This window comes from Pleurodeles waltl, chromosome 7 (genome assembly GCF_031143425.1).
Source record: "Pleurodeles waltl isolate 20211129_DDA chromosome 7, aPleWal1.hap1.20221129, whole genome shotgun sequence".
NCBI classification, from domain to species: Eukaryota; Metazoa; Chordata; class Amphibia; order Caudata; family Salamandridae; genus Pleurodeles; species Pleurodeles waltl.
The window spans coordinates 1,380,825,927-1,380,846,396 of record NC_090446.1 but is presented as its reverse complement, the minus strand read 5'-3'; the positions used below and the strand labels follow the sequence as shown (position 1 = coordinate 1,380,846,396).

Sequence of the window (20,470 nt, the reverse complement as noted above, 5' to 3'; positions counted from 1 at the left end):
CTCTGTTTGTTGACCCCTGCAACATGGGAGACAAGTAGGACCATCCTGTGCTCAATCTTGCATACCCACAGCTCCATTGTCAACTGAAAGAAATGCAGGGAATGAGTGCCCCTTTCTTTTCCTACACAGGAAGGCCGTGGTGTTGTCAGTGTGTATCACTGGTGTAAATCTTACTATCAGCAAGGAGCAATTCAGTGCTATCACAATCACGTTCAACTTGTATATAGGTATGTGGAGGAACACATTTGGTCTGCCCGTAAAGCACTGATAAAACAATTCTCTGCAGTGAACCTCTCCCCCTCCCAGAGTTTAATATAACTGAGCTACTGATGGTGCAAAATCAAATTTCATTGTTCCACTGTCTTTCTCCAATGGATAGATTGGGCATCTTGACCTTTAATAGCTATCAAGCTGCAAAGCCAGTGTCACAGGTAGCCAACTGATTTCTCACACCATGAATCTGTTAAAGATCAATATGATTTGCCTTGAGCAGCAAGTAGTATAAACACAGAGGGCGTAGGTTATAAGCACTGTGTTAAATTAATATATTCTGTAATGACACCCAGACTTCTTTGGTGAGCATTACAGTTAAAACAGTAATGTGTTGCACAGAATGCTTTGCTAGTTCTTGACTGCCAAATTCCAAGGCCACTTAGCCTCCGTCATAGAGGGGCTAACTCCTGTAGCACAAAGTTTTATGACGTAAAACATGGCTGTTCTGTTGTCTTTGAGGATTAGGGCTTTTTGCCTTGATTTGTACGTAAGACGTGTTGCAGGGTTAACCTGGCAGTTGTTAACTATAGAACTTTGATGAGCTGGTTACTAATGGTTCACCGATGTGGTTGTTCAGATGTGCTCCTCATCTGAAGAGGGATTCATCCGTCAACCCTTACTTGTGGCATTAGGAAAAGTAAGCCTATTAAGAGACTTGTAGTGTTTGACCCCAAACAAAGGGCTTTGTGCAGGAGGTCTGCGAAGCACGCACTTTAAAATCTGCTGCCTCTTATTTCCTTTCTGCCCAAACTGTATTGAGTTAGATGCAGATAAGCGACAAAACCGGAGGAGTGGAATACAAGTTGACATAAGTTCCAGTAGGGATCTGTAGCATTGAACTGTTTACGAAGGTCAGATGTTAAATTTCTCAAGCCATGAAAATTATGGTCTGTGTCATTGTTCGCAATAGATTGACTTTCACTAGAACGGTGTTGCAGCTTGCAAAAAAATCTATTAGCAGGAAATATTTAGGTTTTGATGAGAGATCCAAGTTTGAAGATAGCATTCTTTCTCCCTGCTGGTGTTCAGACATCTGCCACTCTAGCAGTGCTTGAATAAGCACATTATCCACCGAGGTGATGTCGCCTCCCTTCAGCTGTCCTACCAGATGGATCAAACTGTCAATGAAAAAATGTATACTATTTCCTATGGCCATCGTAAATGAATATATTAAAGTAAGTGTTGCCTAAAGACCAAGGAAGTCTCCCAACATAACTGTGTCCCATACTGCTTGGAAGGCCCCCCCCCCCACCTCTTCTAGTGTTGCTCGGGAACTTTGGGGCCTGTAGAATTTAGCATAATTTTGAAAGAAACTCTGGTGCCTGGTCCCAAATCCACTGAGTTGTTGAGCACTGGACACAAGACCAGAGAGTCTAGGGCAGAGAACAGAAAAATTATGCCCAACTGGAAACACTGTATCTTCACTCTGGCACCTATGCCCCTTTGACAAAGTCAGACAGGGATGTTCCTTTTATGGTGGTGTGGGGTGTCTTCCACCAAATACATGCATTCTTAGCTTGGTAGTTGGGTCTTAGTACTTCCTTGGATAAGTAATATCCTATTTCGGAGTCCCTTCTTATTAAGGCGATACCACAGTCATCCTAGTGGTTAACCTCTGGTTGTCTGCCCTGCCAAATACATGCAAAAGCTAGCACTAGTTCTGATCAAAGAAATGTTGCTGTTTTTTTAAGTGTTCCATTGAAACTAGATCAGTATCTTATTTATGGAAAGAAGCAGAAGTCAACTTTTTAGCTAAAAACAAAAAGACTTCCATCCTCTATCGGTTCTCTTACATTTATCAAAGTCACCAACAAATCTGGTTTCGCTACAAGATTAAGTGGAACATGAGCTACTAGACCCCCACCAACCAGGATTTCACCAGGCACATGCACATAACTGTGGTGGTCTCAGTTACAGATGGCTATTGATGGATTTAAGCTGTTTGGGGGCTATTGTCCTCCAGGGCCAACATTCTTATTACCAGACTAACAGAAATTGGAATTGAAGGGATGGTTCTATCTTGGGTGAAAACATTTCTGAATGACTGCCAACAACTAATCACTTTTCTGCCTTTTTACTCTTGGCTAAGAGAAAGAGCATATGGGGTCCTGCCAGGATCATTTCTGGCTGTCCCTACTCTTTGACACATACATGCATATTTTAGCACACCTCCTTCAGAAGATGGAAACAAAATTAAAATTCTTCATTTATGTCAATGACACCCAATTAAATGTTGGCCTTCAACCTCTGAACAGACTTTGCTTTGGTGGACAGATTTCAGTCACTAGATTGAGAATGTTAACAAATGATCTGAAACTTAAGTGTAATAAAATAAAATGGTTTCTGACATGCACCAAAACAAAGATAGATGGATGATGGGTCTTCCTCCTTCTGCTAACATTCATAAAGTAAGCATTCTTATTCACTCTAACCTGGATTAGCAACTCAGGATGCATATATTATCAAGTCTTGCTTCCTTCAATTAGAAACACTGTATACCATCCTGCTTTTTCTAGCAAAAGATACTAGAATATATTGGGTCAGTGCACTGATTCAATTTAGACTATGCAAATGTTTTCTTTTTAACTGCCCCAATAAAGTTATTTCCACTTTCCAGTTAATACAAAATGTGCCAGCAGGCCCTTTAAGTTGTCTAAAGAACTCCAAGTGCATCACTACAACACTAAGGGAACTTCACTGGTTACCAGTCCATAATGAGGTCATTTTAAGGCAATGACAAACATCCATAAAACAATATATTCCAACACTCTAGAGTTTATAGGGAAAAAATTAATCCAGCCCCCCAGGCATGTGCGGTCAGAGCAAAAAATACTTTTTAAAGCCACTAATTCATGAAGTGCTCTTCTTTGTGTCCTTCAATTGCCCTCTTACCCTCCAAAGTCAACCATCTTTGTCCCTTTTTTTTTTGTTTTTTAAGAAAGTCTCTTAAAACATATTTGTTCAACCAGTAATATGAAACGCTACACTGACCTTATTTTTGCAGCTTAACACCAAGAAACCTGTAGTGTACGTTGCGCTCAACAAATACTCTAACCATAACCATATTATAAACATTGGTTTGTCCTTCATCCTCAACTTTAATTTAATTCTAAGAGTAGAATGAGGGGCCATAGTTCTAGTAGGAGATGCCTATCCCATTCTGTCATCCCTGCGCCTCTCTCCAACTGTCCCAAGGGTGTCCCTGCTATAGGAAAGATCGGAGCAAGACTAGTAATTTTTGGAATACAAGCCTCTAAAGTTTGTTACGTCACAGTAGGCGCTGACCCACTCCTACATCTGCTCACACTGAAAATGCAGAGACTAGATGGGTTCTCAGTTGGTCGAAAAACATCCCCTCTGGGGTTGGATCTTTGTTGTTGAGGAAGTAGGTTTTAGGGTGAAGAAGGTATATTATTAAACATTCTGCTCACTCAGAAAATAGATCATAATAAACAATAGAATAAGATTAGAAGACAAGAATGAACTCAAAACTTAACGGTACAAACTTTATAATTATATTGTTGGTCCTGAACACCAGTGGTAAGCAACAGTCCCCAACAAGCACAGGCTGTCCCCTTAATTCTAAGAAAAGGTCTAATAAGGAACAATTTCACCGCAGATTGTTGGAAGAGATTAGGGAACTCATTTACCAAACGAATACCTTAGAAGTTAAGGCCAAGAGAATCTAATAAACAGAAGAGATTTTGGAGATAGGAAGATGACCCAAGGCATTCAGGAATGGAACAATGAAGGGAAACAGCCATAGAATTGATAGTGAAATTAGGTGATTTTTGCCTACCGCACATGCTTGGCAGACAAATAACAGCAATCAAGCCAACTAAAATAACACAAAAACTGTGCAGAAAGCCATCAAGGCAAGCATTTCACACCTGTTGCTGGACTCCTTGTGTCATTGGCAAGGTTCCAGGTTGCTTCTGAAGAAACGCTTGGGCACCTTGTGCTACAGAGCCACCAGCCATGGCCTGGGCGTTTCCCATTTGCTGAAATTACAGAAGGATACGTTATTTACGCATTATCCTTTTTCTCCAGCCAATCTCTTACTGGTCATCATGTTCCTCCTCTGTTGATAAATTAGTATTTAAAATATTCATACAATACTATTTAATGGACAGATGGGCAACATGGTGGATGGTAAGAGATTAGCGGACTTATTAAAATGAAGAAGTCACAACTTTGACTGTGGGGACAATTAAATTGAAATGATATTATGAGGGCATGCAACTAGAACTATAAACATATAGCTGGGTAACGATAGTATCAATGGGATTGAGGGCGAGAAAGAAGAAAATGTGAAGGATGCCTGTCGATGGAGGATATCTTGGTTAAGATAATAAAAGTAGTTTAGAAGAGATGGGGATAGGGGCGCCAGACTATTGGTTTCTGAATGTTATATTGTGGCAAAAAGAGACAATATCTGCAACTGGCGATAAGCCAGAGCTCCCTGACTGAATGAATGGCTTAAAGGAATGGATTATTTGCGGCCTCGCAAAAGAATCAAATTAAAAAAAGTATGAGACTGTCCTCCAAAACATATTTAAGGATTTAGAGTCCATGGATGGAACACTTTCACAATGTGCTGCTGGAACCATGAATTTCAAATTATTAGCTATTATTTGTGAGCAAAATATAGTTCTCATAAATGTGCAGATTCACCCGTGAGATGGTGCTTAGGTAAAATGCCACTGTGATGTATGGGTAATTCTCTCTTGTGTGTGCTAGCAACGGAAAACAAAGTCTTTCTATCGGTCTTGCAACATTACTAAAATTCAACAAACAGGATTACAGATTTATTAAAAAAGTAAATAAGGGTTGCAGAATGAAGCCACACTTTGGAGATATGTGCAGACAGAGCTCACGTTTTGACCAAAAATAGAGAAAATGGCAAGAATCATTTACACATCAAGGCTAGTAAAATTCGGTTAAAAATTAAAGCAGCTTGAGAGAGTGAAAAGGTTAACTGGAGTGTTAAGGAGGGCAGCTCAGAGTGTGGAAGAGCAGAGACAGGGAGATGGGACACAGAGCGTGGTATGGGGGCGCGGTTCCAAGTAAACTATTTCAAGGAGCCCAGACAAAGAGTAGTAGAGAGGGATCTAAGAGAGAAAACGGAGAAGGGGAAGTTCAATGAGGGAAGAGAGGAGAATCAAGGTGCAAATACAGACAAATAAGGTGGTGGGCGGTGAGCGGCAAAATCCAGGCTAAAGGACAGGAAGGAGCAGAGAAGGGCCCAGACATCCACAAAATGGAGGGGAACCAGAGAGGGTAGAGTAAGAAAGGGGAAAATAGAGAAAGCCCAGACAGAGCTGAGGAGGGAACAGGAAATCTAGTCAGATAGTGGAGCGGAAGAAATAAAAAATGGATAGGGATGAGGGAGCTATAAAACCAAAAAAGAACAGAACCATGTAGGGTGAAGGGCAGGGGGAAAACTCCAACAGGGAGAAGAGTTTCTGAGACAGGGTTTCCCTTACATTGCGGTGCTGGTCAATCTTCTGCTGCTGAACCTGTTTGTGATTGGTGATCACCTGTCGAATGCCGTTAACAAAACCACTCTGGTCATAGGGGATGAGCCCCATGAAAATTTTCTTCTTTGAGGAGTACAGCAACATTAGGACCCTCACTTCACAGGGTGCAGTATGTGGGAAGTGTACACAGCCTGCCTGGAAATCAAGGTTCAAGTTAGAGAGAGGCGTAAACATGTGGCATGTAACAAACATGGAGACAAATATTATTCAAACATCAACGATACAGATTCCAACAAAGTGAGTAGGTAAAAACTTAAAGCATGGGTTAGAGTTACATTATGGGTTGATGGGAGTAAATTTAAGACAGAGCTTAATAAAGGCAGACACGCTGGATCCTAAGGCACAGATTACATAAATAAAAAGATTAAATCTAAGGAACAAACAATAAGAAAAGCAAACCCAAGGCACGTGTTATGGAGTATGGAGGAAAGGAATAATAAACCACAAGTAACATATTATAAAGGATAAGGAAAACAAAAAACAGTAAAACCCAGGCACATGAAGAGAAGCTAGCTAGGTAAGTAGGGCAAAGGTTACAAACCAGGCAACAAGACAAGTACTAGTAAACTAAAGGTATGAGTTACACAGACAAGTGAGAAGACGAACAACAGCCCAAACAAGGGCTACAATGACTCATGTGAAGATATACACCCAGACATTAAATCAAAGTGATAGGACAAAGGCACCGAGTCAGAAGCAGACTTACAAATCCATTGCCCATGATTCTGTAGAGGCCCTTCAGAGACTCCAAGTCTTTATTTGTAAAATGGAACTGGACCATTCGAGAATTCCGAAAGAGTGGTCCCAGCGTGGTCTGTAAGAAAGAGGAAGAGTATCCAGGACAGTCAGCGTTAACAGAGCCTATAGAATTCGACATCAAACAAACAACTATAATGCTCATGGACCAGGCTACTATTTCAACATTATTACTGTCTTTAGTTGACTCATTCTGTTGAAGCACACCTGGGGGCAACAAATGTGATGCAAGCTGTAAGGAAATAAGAAACTTAATTGCATCTACTACCAGACAGGTCATTTCTGCAATGCAGGAGTTAGCTTAGGGGTCTGAAAAGGGCTAAAGAAAGTTAAGCCAATTTAATTTAGGGCCATGAGAAATATTAATTTAAAATAACCTAATATCATTTGATGTGAATTATTTAAATGGAATTACAGAGGTAGTATTAGGATTACAAAAAGGTTACTGAAATAAACAGATCAAGAATATAGTTGATATCTATTTTTTACAAACAAAAACAATAGAGTAATATTTTATCTAAATAAAATGTAATGCAGTTCAATTTAAGATAATGGTTAGTATTCATGAATTATAAATGAATTCTCCTGAATTAGAAGGCAGTTAGTATTAAGGCGTGTTTTACACTTGGGGATGGGGCAGAGTTCAAGCGAACACGAAAAAAAGGGGCTAACGTTATAGCCACGTCATTGTTATGGATATACGGGTGAAATAAAGAAGAGGAAGTAAAGGTAGCTGAGGCATACAAGCTAAAGAGCTAGACTGCACTTGCCAAGAGTGACTCAATACCCATAAAGATTTTGCACGCCGCACTGACACAAGAAGCGGGATTATGTTGTGCGGTTGTGGGACCTCACCATACAATAACGTCACAATTTCAATCAGGTCCAGTTAGGTTCTTTATTAAAATCCTTAGTTAAGTCCTAGGTAGCTGAAGCACAGAGCAGCCAGACTTAATCGAAGGAACAACTGTAAACAACTATAACGCATTTGGAAGTAACTAAATAGTCAATAAGTAAGAAACATGGCAGAATAAATATCTGACACCAATTTATAAAAAAACAGGGTGCAGTTTTATTTTTAGACACCACAACAAGAAAATATATTGAGGGAAAATAGAGACAAGATTTTTCAAATTTAAGATAAATCACTGTAGTCCAATCCTTAAAATGCAATAAATCGTTGAAACTAGCTTTGTGATTCTGAGCCACTGGACTGGAACCGCTACTAAAGCTCTCTTAACAGAAACACAGCAGGTTGGGGGCCAGTTACAGGCACCACTTGGAAACAAGAAAACAGCTACCTGTCAGGTCCAGCAGCCTCTGGGTCCTCAGCGTATTTTTACCCCTACTGCAGTCCAGCAAAGAAGTGGTCCTGATGCTGGAAGGAGATGTGCTGAGTCTTCCTGGGGCCACCCTTGGATCCACGAATGTCAGGGATGGTCTCCGACCTCAGGACTCTATCTCCCATGATGCACCAGTGGAGTCCAGTCCCCACTGGTCTACTGGTCGCCGGGTTAAAGCAGTCTCAGCGGTTGCTTATATGTAAGTACTTCTTTCTTGTAGGAGGAAAAGTGTCCATTTCAACTTTAGCCATGTTTCCCGTGACCCAAGAGACACCTCGTGTAGGTCAGGACTCAGTCTCTTGGGATGCACGCCAGTGTCCAGCGGCGGCCAGGCATTCATGGACCGCTGGAATCTAGAAGGTGCAGGCATCCTTAGCCTTTGTAGTCCTGATGCTCAACAGGATGCAACGGGTTTTCATCCTCTGAAGGAGATGCCAGCCTCTCTGCGTACATACAAGAGTGGGCGGGCTGAAGTGTGATCGCCGATTGCTTCACTGAGGCGGTTTCCTCTTTGAAACTGGGCTATCTCTAGCCACCACCCACTAGTCATCCAGGTGGAGGAGGTCACATCTCCTCCTGCTAACAGTTCCCTTTGTTACCTGCTCCTGGAAGGGCTTCACACTTCCTAAGAGGGGGGCAGCCTCCAGTGTCGGGGGACGACGGCTGCAGACATTCAGGAAGGGCTACCAGAGGTTTAGACAACAAAGTGGTGACTTTCTAAATTCACCTTTGGATTAAAAATTACTTTCACCGACTTCAGCAATGAGTCTGGTTTAATGCAATAACTAGTCTGATACCATGAAGTACCACAGTCGGTGGTCCCATATGAAAGTTAACAGTGCGTGGGCTAGTGAAACTCCATATTAGCCAATATGGCTACTGGCCTTACTACAGTAAAGACCACAAGTGCAGGTTTTTACTACCAGCGCATGTAAGGTATACATTTTACTAATCCTTTTTAATATCAGCACCCTGTCTAATGGCCTTATAAGGCTTAACTTAATGGTGACAAATAGATAACAAAAAAGGAAGGCCTGGCAAAGGGGTTATTTTTCCAAGTGGAATTGGCAATTTTTCCAAGTGGAATTTCCCAAGTGAGCTGCCAGATAGGCTGCAGTGGCAAGTCCAGAGGCACATGTTCACCTTTGTCACTGTAGTGGAGGCACAAGTAAGAGCTGCAGACCACTAGTGAGATTTAACTTACTAGTACCGGGTACCTCTCGTACCATATAATAGAGACTTATGGATAAGTTGAATACGCCACTTCGGTATAAGCCAATTGTTCAGATACTCCTACACAACACAGACTAACCTCAGACTACCACGAAACTCCAACAAAAGCCTCACATTTAGGGCCAGAATCCTTGCTCAATTTGTGATTTCAAATCTCTACTCCTCCAGGAACTTGTTAACTGAAGGTTCCACTGCAGGCCGCAGAACTGTAACATATGTGCATCTCCTACACCAATGTCTGGCTCACCCATGACCCACTCTCTCTGCTCTTAAATGTTTCAGTTGTAGGTGTCAGTATAAATGTCACTCTTAAGAGTTCAGTCCTGAAACGTGGCTAAGAGTCAGCCCGACTTTCAGACTTTCTGCCCACCTCACTGTGCACATGTAGATCAGTCAATTGGAGAAAAAAAGAGCACATGTGCTACTTACCAGTAATTGCTGGGGGATGAGCTGCATGATGAGCTTCTGAGGCCATTGGTCCGTTTTCCTGCACACAAGAGCCTGATTAGTAACGTTCAAGTAAAGGGGAATGAGCAATACACAGCAGCACATTAGTAAAGTCTCCATGCAACAACCCAAGTGTACAGCAATGGGAATCCACATCTGCAATGCCAAGCAAAGGTTCGTCCTTCCATGCCCCTCAAAACTCCTGCTCAAGTCCACAGGATATTGCTAATGTAATGTAAGATCTTATCAGCCAAGATCCGAAAGCATCCATGCAGAAGATCAACACCGTAACCATAGTACACCACCAGAAGATGCCTGCTCCAGCACAGGTGAGAGCAACCTCAGGCCATGACAAAGCTACCAGGTACAACAGCACAAAATTGCACAACAGGCTAATCTCCCTTCACTGCCAGCCACTGTAAAAAAAAAAGTCCATATACATAGTTTCAGCACAATACAGGTCATCAGGCCATATTCATCATGCTGCAAGTGGCTGGCTCCCAATCTCTCCAGGGAGTTTGCTATTTTTAGAATTTTTTGAATATATTAATCTTTTTAAAATACTTTTAGGGAAGCGATAAGGTTGTTTTTTGTTTTTTTGTTTTTTTTAGCATCCATTGCTTCGATTAGGCATTCATACTACTCAAAGGCTGTTTCCACAGACTTCTTCTTCATGACATACTGGTAGAAATCTGTGCTATGGTGACCTTAAGAGGAACTTCCACCTCAATGGCGGAAGTTTGCGTGGTTTCAAATGAAGTGGACATGCAACTACATTATTTGAGATTATGACTAGGGATGTGCGAAATTTGCATAATTTGCTTTTGCGTAAATACGTGAAATTTCAGCAATATTACACATAATTACATGAACCGCAAATCAATAATTTTGTACTATATTTTAGCGTGAAATGAGTCCTCACATCAAGTTTTGATCCGAGGACGAAGTCTGAGTTAAAGAAAAATGCAAAAAAGTAAAAAGCACCGCAAACAGCAGTTGCTCGCCTTCTGTTGTTCCTGTGCATTCCCAGTAAATTTGTTGCAGTGAAAGGCTTGTAATGGAGCACAAACAGGAAATCACATTACACATTATTATATTATCCAGACTCCCCTGTCTATGCAAAATAAAGACTGATGGATCAGGGGCGAATAGCTGCGGTGCGTGTCAATGCAGCCTGCTAACTAGGAAATGAGTGAAGATTTTGACATCAGAGTAGACCTATATGTGCTGCATAGGAACAGATCTTTCCCTGGTTTCGGGATACTGATATAGCAGTCTTGACCGAACCCATATAACAAGGAGGACTCCCGTCAGAATTTTGTGTTATTCAGTAAGAGAGGAATGACATTTACGTCGTTGATAGAGTGCCACCATATTGTTTTGACTATGTTCCTTACCTATTCCGCTATGTGCCCCTTCGTCGGCTGCCTTACTTACAAATCATGCAGTCCTGCTTTCCTCAGTCGCATCTCACTGTAACAGCCTAATCCACATTTTAGTCCTGCTTCCAAGTGCCTCAACCATGGTTCTCCTATTCTTTTTTAAGGGTCGATAAGAATTAAGAGTCCATCTGAAAAGACTTGCTTCTCTCTACACACCAGCTTCCAATGTTCCTTTTTATCTTGTTAGCTTGTAGCTGCATAAGCTATACAGCTAAAGCAGGGGGTCTCCAATCGTTTCTGTAATAAGAGCTACTTTTGTTCAGTGAAAATCATTGTGAGCTACTATTACTAGTGTTGTAATAGTGACCACATCAGTCAAGATTACCTTAGTGGCAAGATTACCAGCAGTGATCACCTCAGTGCATCAAGAGGGTTGCAGGCAGTAATGTAAAAAAAAACTTTTTAGAATGCCTTTACATGGGCAGCAACAGCTGCAATGCCCAAGAGTCAAGGCAGTAAGATAAGTAATGAGTCTCCCCATAGTCACATGGCCTATTGCGGAAGTATAAGCTTTAAATACATTTTGAAATTTCGAACATTTTTCAACCAAACATAATTTTATTAGCTCTGAAAATACACATTCGTGTCTCAAATACACACATTTCAATTTTGGTATACATATAGTAATTCAACTAAGCAAAATCTTCAAACGGCAGTGCCGCACTTTGCAGAGCTACTTACGGGTAGCTGGAGAGCGTCTAGTAGCTCACAAGCTACTCAGTGGAGAAGTCTGAGCTAAGATTTGCACACTGTTACAAACTGTTGTTTCCATGCTTATCAATTATGAAAGGTTTTTGTGTTTTGAGAATGCAGGTTTGACACTTTTTTCGCAGCTACTGCTGTTTTGTTACAAGGCCTGTGTCACAAACCCACTTTAAGGGCACTGAACAGTGCATGCTTTCAGGAATCAAGTCTGGTACGGTGAATTGGAAATTACAGCCCTTCCTTCCAATAACAGTTCATTTGAAAACCACAGCTTCTATTCCTCTAATGCCACACGTGATAATGGAAGAGTACACTTGCATGGTGCATAATGTGAACTTTATTGTAAAGAAATGTGCAGTCACGCTCAATGCACACATTCTGCAAAACACATAAGATGCATCCTTTGGTTCACACACTGCACACTTTAGCCCACTCACGGCAATTGACACTTACAGGTTCTCTCCATGGTTGACGTACACTTGGCATGGCAACGAGCGAGTGAGCTTGGCATTGGTATCCACGGATGCTGGTTTGGGCTTCTGTGGAAACACAAGAAACAGAACAATCGGAGCACAGGCAGAGTTGGCGGCGTGCTGTGGCTTCCCCATGGCCGCTGCTTTCTTATCTTGTCCAGACAGTAATACGTGTAGTAATACCACATCCTCTAATCTCCCTTAAGTTAATCACTTACTGGTGCCTCAATGTAGGTTCTAGTCTCTGGACAGCATTCCTAGAGTGTTTCAGAGAGTATTTATAAACACTGAATTAATGGCCACCTAAATCTAAACAGGTCAAAATGGGACCCCTACTGTATAGGAAGACGGACTCAAATGAGAATCTGTCTGCTCCTGATGAACAACTGCTACATGCAGATATTGGTGGACTAAAGCGGTGGGGAGGGTAAATGAAATTTCGACTACAAACACCACCCAAAACAGTGATGCTCTGCGTCGGAGCACAATGAGAACATATGTTTGTCCCCCCCCCCCCCACCTCACTTTTTCAAGCAATGCACAGCAGATGGGTTGGCAAACAAGTTTGTCCAACAGCTGGAGGATCTTATCATATGAGGGGTTCCTATCAGAAGAGGACCACAAGATTACTCACCTCTTGCCATTCAAGGACACCACTCCAGGCCAACAATTTGTTTGTCACAGACTGCTGTGCTACTGGGATTTGGTTGGGGTTCATCTGTGACGTTGCTGGCTGGGGAACGTTTACTCCGCCAGAGGCCACAACGCCGGGCTGCAAGGGGGAAGAAGGCAATGCAAAATCAAGAAAAAGAATGAGAACGAAAAAACAGGATGCAAATGGCAAAGATATGAAAAGATGTGTAGTACCGTAGATCTGTCATTTCTAATGTAAATTGTAAACTACACAAACTCAAGAGTAAAGGTCGCAGCCATCGGCTAACCCAGCCCCTACAGCTCCTCTTAGCTAAGCTAATGGTCAGTGCCCATTACTCCCGCTACACTTGTGAATGCCTGATTTTTTAGCGCTTTCCCCACTGCTAATCATAACTGCCTTTTTCTATCATGCCTCTTCATGCTACACTCTCTTAAGCCACCTTCTTCTATGACCTGAAGGTCAGCTTTTCTATCTAAGCTCCTTATGCTCAACTTTGCCAATCTCAGAAATCCATGGCCAATTATTGATTCCCCTCACTTTCAACTGGCTTCTCCTAGCTTGTTCACCCTACGTCAGCTCACGGTCTCTACATAAGAGTAGAAAGTCCCACAGTGCCACATGTAGCCAGGTTGTCTGTCTGATTTAGAAGTCCTACCAGGACTCGAACCACCCATGTCTTCTGATGCCGCCTCATGAGAAGTAGCAGCCTGGGCCCTCATGAGACCCAAATGAAATCTAAAGTGAAAAGAACCCAGACGTCAATAGTGATGAACAAGCTCTACCTTCAGAGGAAACCATCACCCCAGGCCTCAGAGGCTATTGCACGGCCTGCAGGCAGTTGCTGGTGTGGGAAGTTGGGGTCAGTAAGGAGCCCACCTACCGCGAATCGATCTTGATGTAGGGCACCTGGGGGCTCCAGGCCGCACCCGACTCCTTGTGGGTTTATGGCTGGTGGCGCGGGTATGTGGGGCTGGGGATGCGCCAGTCCAGAGATACAGAAGCAGCAGAATAAGCGCGAGTGAAAAATAAAGACAAAGACAATAAATGATGCAAGCAGGTGACAAGTGCATATGTTTAACAGCAGCACATGGACAGACAAATAGTGCCTCAGAACCCTTCAAACCGTTCCAAATAGTGAGCAAGCGTGCCAGTGACCAGGAATAAGACGTAAAATTCCAATACAAATATTGCATGAATGTTTCGTAGAACTTGACAAAGGAAGACAACATATATGCATCCTGGTTGTACCATAATCTGTGCCATAAAATTGTCCTCTAGTCTAGGTCACACTACAATGTTTACCATGCAATTTATGTGCAACGTGTATGAAAGTTTGGGATGGCCCGATAGGCTTTCCAGAACTGCCCTGGTCGCTACACAACATGAAACAAAAGTCTAGTACCTTCGATGCACCAAGACACTTGACTGAGCTGAGGGGATGCTCCTAATTAATTAGCAGGCAGAGTGCTGCATACTCTCTCTACTGCTGGGAAGAAGAAGAAAAAACTGCCAAACACACAAATACCACGCATTTGCTCTCACATTTTTCCAATAGTGCTCTGCTTCCTTTGAAAGATAACACTAGCTGCGGCTGAAGGATTATCTCATCCCAGCCCCAAATTCGAGATTCAAAGTTCCCTCTCATTACTTCATACGTCATGTTTATCTTGGACAAACAACATCCTCGAACTATGTAGACTTGCGTCTGAAGTACAACCAGAGTTTTCAACCTCAAATTTGAAAGAGTGCACATGTTAATTAGCTAAAATAAAAAAATCATCACCTTTTTATGGAAGAATTTAGATTTCTATAGAGCATCACAGAACAGTTCTATATGTTGATCAAAATTATTAAACAGAAGATCAAAATATTCCATTCATCATACCCACCGGGTTCCCACAAGGTTAGGGCACGTCAAACTGGACGCTATCCAACTTTTAACTTTGAGCATTCTACAAGGCTCCCTGTGATGTCACAATCCGACGTTTACTTGTATATCACGTCACACAGACCAGGCCTACACTGCCACCTGTGTCTCTCAGTGAGACGTCACTGCAGTGAGCAGTGCAGGGCGATACCATAATGACTCTCTCATCCATTTTGTGCTGCTAGATTGGGACTCCAAGACACACTCAGCTTTATGATGTCACAATACAGCATCTACACATTTTGACCTTTGTGATGATACAATGACGTGCCTCTACATTCCAGCTTTTGTGAAGTCATACTCGGAAATGCAAGGTTGGCAGGACAATACTATGCTGACATCTAATTGTGGGCTCTGCTTATTCAAACTTCTGGGCCTCGTGATCCAGTGTGGTGAACGAGCTCAGAGTACGTGAAGGAAATAGACTGGGGAAAAGGGAACATGCACTCAAATTAAGACCACGGAAGGCGTGGATAGATTTACCGGCAGGAACTGCTTTAATGTTCTTTCCCACATACAAACACGTGAACTTACCATAGCTTGAGGTCCAGGTGGAGGAGTCTGCTGAAGTTGTGGCTGTTGAACAAGGCTAGGACCGGTGGTGACAGAGGAAACCAGGCTGGGCTGTGAGGATGTGATCATGATGGGCACCGAGGATGCTGGAGGCTTGGGGGCCATGGTAGGCACCACACCTGGAGTAATCCCCTGTGGCACAGGAGCATGGCTGAAAGGTGGAACAACCCCTGTAGGATTCTGTAGCGAATTTAGGGTGGGGACTGTTAAAAGAGCACAATAGGTCAAGGATTAACAAGATAGAGATGGATAGCTATGGGTAATAACGAAATATGACAAATATTAATAAAAGATCAGGATGCATAAAGAACACCACCACCAGTTACTAGTGTGGGAGAAACCGGTGAGGCAGGCAGCAAGTTCCAAATGGACATCCACAGATCCACAGCGGTAAATTCCAAAACTATCTACCTCTGGGAAACCTCCAATTGGCAAGCAACTGCTTGCTCTGCATGTGTCCCTTCCATAGGACTACAAGGGTATTCATGAGGCTAAGAGGTTACTGTTTTTTACAGGGAGTCTTCAGCGACTACATATTGCCTTACGTAAATGGAAAAAAGATTGGAACCAATAGGTTTCAAGGGAAATTACAGGGAAATGAGCAACAACAGAAAGCATTCCAAACCACTGGAGTAAACCAATTGCAGCTGGGGAAGCACATGGTGAGAAAGTCTAGATACTCGGAGTACTTTTCTGGTAAGATAAGCTGTTAACGTGGTCTTCATAGGCATTGCCTGGAGCTCAGGAAGACCATGAATGTATCTTGACCTCACTGCATCTATGTTCCATCTGTTCCTGAGGATGCGGCAGGTTACTGCTAAGCACAGTCAGCTACGGCTTGAATTAGTTGGGAGTGGGCCATCGGAGTGAGGCGGTCTAGGAGTGTATACCACAGAGGTTTTTAGGGCGAGTGGGTTTTCCTGAACTACTGATCAATCTTTCCCTTAAAGGGGCTGAGGACATCAGTAACAAAAGAGTTTGAACAGACCTACTCTAAAGAAATCATGAGCCATAACAGAATGCTGTGTTGCCTTTCGACTAAATGGTCGCGGTCTACTTAATTAGTTAATGATGCCCAGAAATGGGGCATCCTTTGGAGTATCCTTTAAACCGTCTGCACCATTTTTTACATTCCAACTGAGTGTCTTGCTTATGTACCTACTTTATCACAGAATACTTAATGAATTCCAGAAAGCGAATTCTGGGAGTCGTAGAAACTACTCCTTAAAACAAGAAAGAGTGCACCCGACTGGTCCCAAATGCACCTCTCACTAAATGTGATCATAGGTTCTATAAATAGGAATATATTTGCTTATATATGTTTGGGTGTGGTGGAAAGTCCCTTGAATTTAATGACCGCTATACTGTTAAAGTGAAGCCAGAAAGGTGCTGTGAGAAAAACTTGTGTCTTCTTGTTACTGAGAGGACCTCTCTTGGATTGCTTGTTAGACTCTTAAAAAGTTATTTGTGCATATGGAGGAAAACACAAGGACAGTATATACAGCAATGGTGGTAAGACAGCAGGATAGAGGGTAGGATAAGAGGCGAAAGTGGGGGGAAGAGTAGTGCACATCACAGTATCAGGAGAAGATCCCATTTCGGTGGACATCGATGGAGAGAGCGGAAAAAACAGAGGGAGAGCAGTTACAATTCGAAGGAACACAAAAGGAGGAGAACGGGTAATGGTAGAATGTGCCATAGAAAAGAAGAATGTGTTAGGTTAATGATACTCAGGAACAACTGAAGGAGTTGTGCTTTTGTCTGGTTAATGACATTTAGTGTAAGATGGCGATATGCAGTAGTCTAATTTACAACTGTCCATGGTGTAGAGCGCTGGCAATCAGATTGTGTTATCATTCATCTGTGGCAGGCAGACATTCACCACAATGGTACTTACAGCAACTGGCCATGCTGTTCTTTTGGTTCTTAGCAGCCTCTACAGCAGACAGTGCTGCTGCCTTTGCAGCATTCAAGGAGTTGACTTGTGGTCCCTGTGACAAATCAACAGAGAGTTACTGGTAGGAGAGGAAGAGGCCTTTAGGAAAATGAGAAGGTGCAGGGGGCCTGGACACAAAATAAAATGAAAGGGCACTTCGAAGACATTACAGAAAAAAACAACACAGGGGCCTAAAAGAGGAGCACTGGGGACTTGAACGAGTGATGGATCAATGGACAGTGGGGAAAGAGAAGTGGGGTGCAGGGGATGCCGGCCGAAATGAGGGATTACTTCGGGCTTTAGGGAGAAAAGGAGATGGGCGGCTGGGCGATTGCACGGTTCTCTGGGAAGATGCCAAGGACTTAAAGAGCCCTAGAGGGAGATAGTCGGGGAGACAGGGGTTCAGGGGGGCAAGAGGCAGCTGGATGCTCTGGGTGGGGGATCTGAGGACCAGCTCAAGACAGGACAGTAGAACAGGAGCCAGATACACACTGGGATGAGAAGGGCCCAGTGGCCAAAAGGGGACTCTATGGTCAGGTGTAAGCGGCGAGAAGTCAGGGACTGAAGGCAGAGCAGAGGTACCCTGAGAAAATAGGGCAGCAGGTAACCAGAAAAATAAAGGTGCAAGGTCTTTCTCCAGTCATCGAGGCGAGGGCACGCTGGGTGCCTCATGAGACGGGAGGTGTAAGGCAGACGGGGTTGGTGTCGCTGCTAACGCTCTTTGTTCGACCGCTCTTCCCTCATCTCATTGTTCTTAGGAGTCTGTGATGAGGGCCGGATTTTGGTATGGGTAATCTTTCCTTGCCCACCCATAGCGCCCTCACCCCTGCCGCAGTGGCACCACAGACCACCGCCCTCCCTCCCAACAAACAACTTGGCACTAGCGTTTACGGAGCTAAGCTGTGAGTGCAACAGGTGACTTGGGGGAGTTCTTCAGATGTTTGTGTTCAGAGGCCAGTCACTGCCCTAAAGTAATCAGCCAGGGACTGACCTGTGAATGCAAAATAGACCACCTTACTGCCTTGTTTCATTCACATTTCTTCCCACCCTGGGCGCTATCCAAGCACACCCCACCTCTGCCTGGGAACCTCCCCACCGCACCCTTCCTCTGGTGACTGACAAACAGCCGCCCGGCTGCCCATTTGCCTGCAGAGAGAGTCCCTGACCCCTGTGAGGGTCACCATCCGCCCTGGGAGGGTCCGCCTGTTGAGGGGATTACCTTTGGCGGTTGACAGTGATAGAAGTATCTGTTGCTGGCTGTCTGACCACCAGGACTTAGCAGTCTCTCTCTCTCTCTGGGCCACCACACTTCCTCGCTTGAGGCCGGAGAGCAAAACCCAGAGAGCAGAGAAGGGGCGGCTCCATGGTCGTTTGCGGTGGCTTGGATGGCTCCAAACTCGATGACAACGACCTACCAGTAAGTTCAAGGGGTAGAGGCTTCTCAGCACCTAATGGCGCCCACAAAATCGCACAGTCAGTTATTACTTCTGTGCTTAGCGTTTATGTCTACATGCATGGCGTTGCGGGGGTTGTGCATTTACACATGTAATCACAAGGGGGCATAGCAAGATGCCAGAATCAGGGAGCTAAGGATCGACATCTAGGTGTGTGAGATTTAAGAGGATCCACTCAAGGGTTGCCAGTGCCCATTGTACCATTCATACTCACCTACGTTTAGGAAGACCCCTCTGTGGTAACATGCACAAACCTACATTTTATAGCTGGGCCAGAAATGGGAAGATTTTGAAATGTACTAAAGGTAAGTGAAAGCTGAAAGAGTGCTGGTGGTTTTACCCCTCACACTTCAGAAAGACATTTAATTAAGGCAGAAAGGACTGGTCCCAGCAGAAGCAGCCCTGCTTCCTGTAGCGCCAAGCGAGAAGAGAAGCCATGCAGAACCAAACCCTTCGCAGGGCCCCGGCGGAGGAGACCGGCCCCTGTCTGCGGCTAGGACGAAGCTGTACGTACCGGGTAGGGCTGCTGGGCTGGGTTCAGCTGCTGAGGTGGGGCTGTTGGGAGCTGTGCTGGTGCTGCCTGGATCTGTGGCTGAGGAATGACTTGCTTCGGTGGGACAGCCCCAGGGGTCACCGCTACTCCTCCCACTACATGGAGAGGAAGAGAAGGAACATCAACAGGCATGTATCACCTACAATAGCGTCCAGTCTTCTCTTCCCACCCTGCTCCCATTACTTGCATGTCCCTACTGCCACTCCTTTTTGCCTTTCCTTGACCCTTCACTGCTACTCGCCACCCCACCCCTCCAATTCGATGTTGCACTATACATCTCTGTTCACACTACCCTGGAGACTTTCACATGAAAAGCCATCTGCAGGCCATTCTCCCCTGCTCTATTCCACTGTGGTACGTGTCTAGAATACATTCATCAAGATATCTAGGAGGCAAATCCATCCAGAAATCCCCTTAAAGGCAGACTGAAGCCCTGGCAATGCACAAGGCGGACTACAGCATCCGCTTGCAGAAGGGCCTCTTTTTAGGGATGCTGAGGAAGTCCGTGGCAGCCAGTTATTATTCCACGTAGTTCTCCCCATCTCACCAGGGCCTGTAATGGTACATCATTAACATTGAATTCTGAACTCCTTATGCCCACCACACAAAGAACAGCCCAACACAGATATAGATATGCAGTGACAACCAGCCAATGACAGCTCGTTCGGAGGCAGAGATACAACTTCATTAGTTGTTACTGCATTTAATCATAGGCAATATATTTAGTAAGTTCAATGTTATTCTACCGAGCAGCGTGTGGGTGGTTAATGCAGCATTTAGTCCTTCCAAGATTTGTTCCTCCTGCAAACAAAGTTCAATCAATCGGATTGAGACATTACAGAAAGGGATACAAAACCAGAAGTGTTTGAGATCATGCTGTGACGTTTCCCCTAAATCTAGCTCCACAAATTCTGTAGTCCAGAACCTATAACCAGAACAAATGCGGAAGCCAGATACGATCAAATACTGGTTTTAGTATGCCAAGAGTTACGGCATTCAGATGACAGGCTACCAGGATTCTGCTACTTGGTTTGCAGTCAAGACATGGTTAGTGGAGATCAGTCAAAGATCTAACTGGTCTCAGCGTTCTTAAAGTAATTTCAAGAGTTGAATTACATAACTGTGGATCAGCACACACCAGGACACCCCTATGAGGTAAA

At 43.8% G+C, this 20,470-nt stretch overlaps 1 protein-coding gene across 10 annotated transcripts in view; it reads right to left on the bottom strand.

The window, feature by feature from the left end:
* The window catches only part of MED25 (mediator complex subunit 25), a 134,542-nt gene that overhangs the window by 37,725 nt on the left and 76,347 nt on the right, over nucleotides 1-20,470 (bottom strand). For 2 of the 10 annotated variants that reach the window (XM_069200893.1, XM_069200894.1), the window contains exons 8-17: nucleotides 19,272-19,405; nucleotides 17,265-17,358; nucleotides 15,329-15,570; nucleotides 13,748-13,837; nucleotides 12,847-12,984; nucleotides 12,193-12,278; nucleotides 9,575-9,632; nucleotides 6,520-6,627; nucleotides 5,760-5,948; nucleotides 4,164-4,274 (exon numbers count right to left, since the gene is read on the bottom strand). In XM_069200893.1, the coding sequence (XP_069056994.1) occupies nucleotides 4,164-4,274; nucleotides 5,760-5,948; nucleotides 6,520-6,627; nucleotides 9,575-9,632; nucleotides 12,193-12,278; nucleotides 12,847-12,984; nucleotides 13,748-13,837; nucleotides 15,329-15,570; nucleotides 17,265-17,358; nucleotides 19,272-19,405 (1,250 nt within the window). The remainder of the gene's footprint in view (nucleotides 1-4,163; nucleotides 4,275-5,759; nucleotides 5,949-6,519; nucleotides 6,628-9,574; nucleotides 9,633-12,192; nucleotides 12,279-12,846; nucleotides 12,985-13,747; nucleotides 13,838-15,328; nucleotides 15,571-17,264; nucleotides 17,359-19,271; nucleotides 19,406-20,470) is intronic. The other 8 variants (XM_069200900.1, XM_069200901.1, XM_069200897.1 and 5 more) reach the window with 5 other exon arrangements.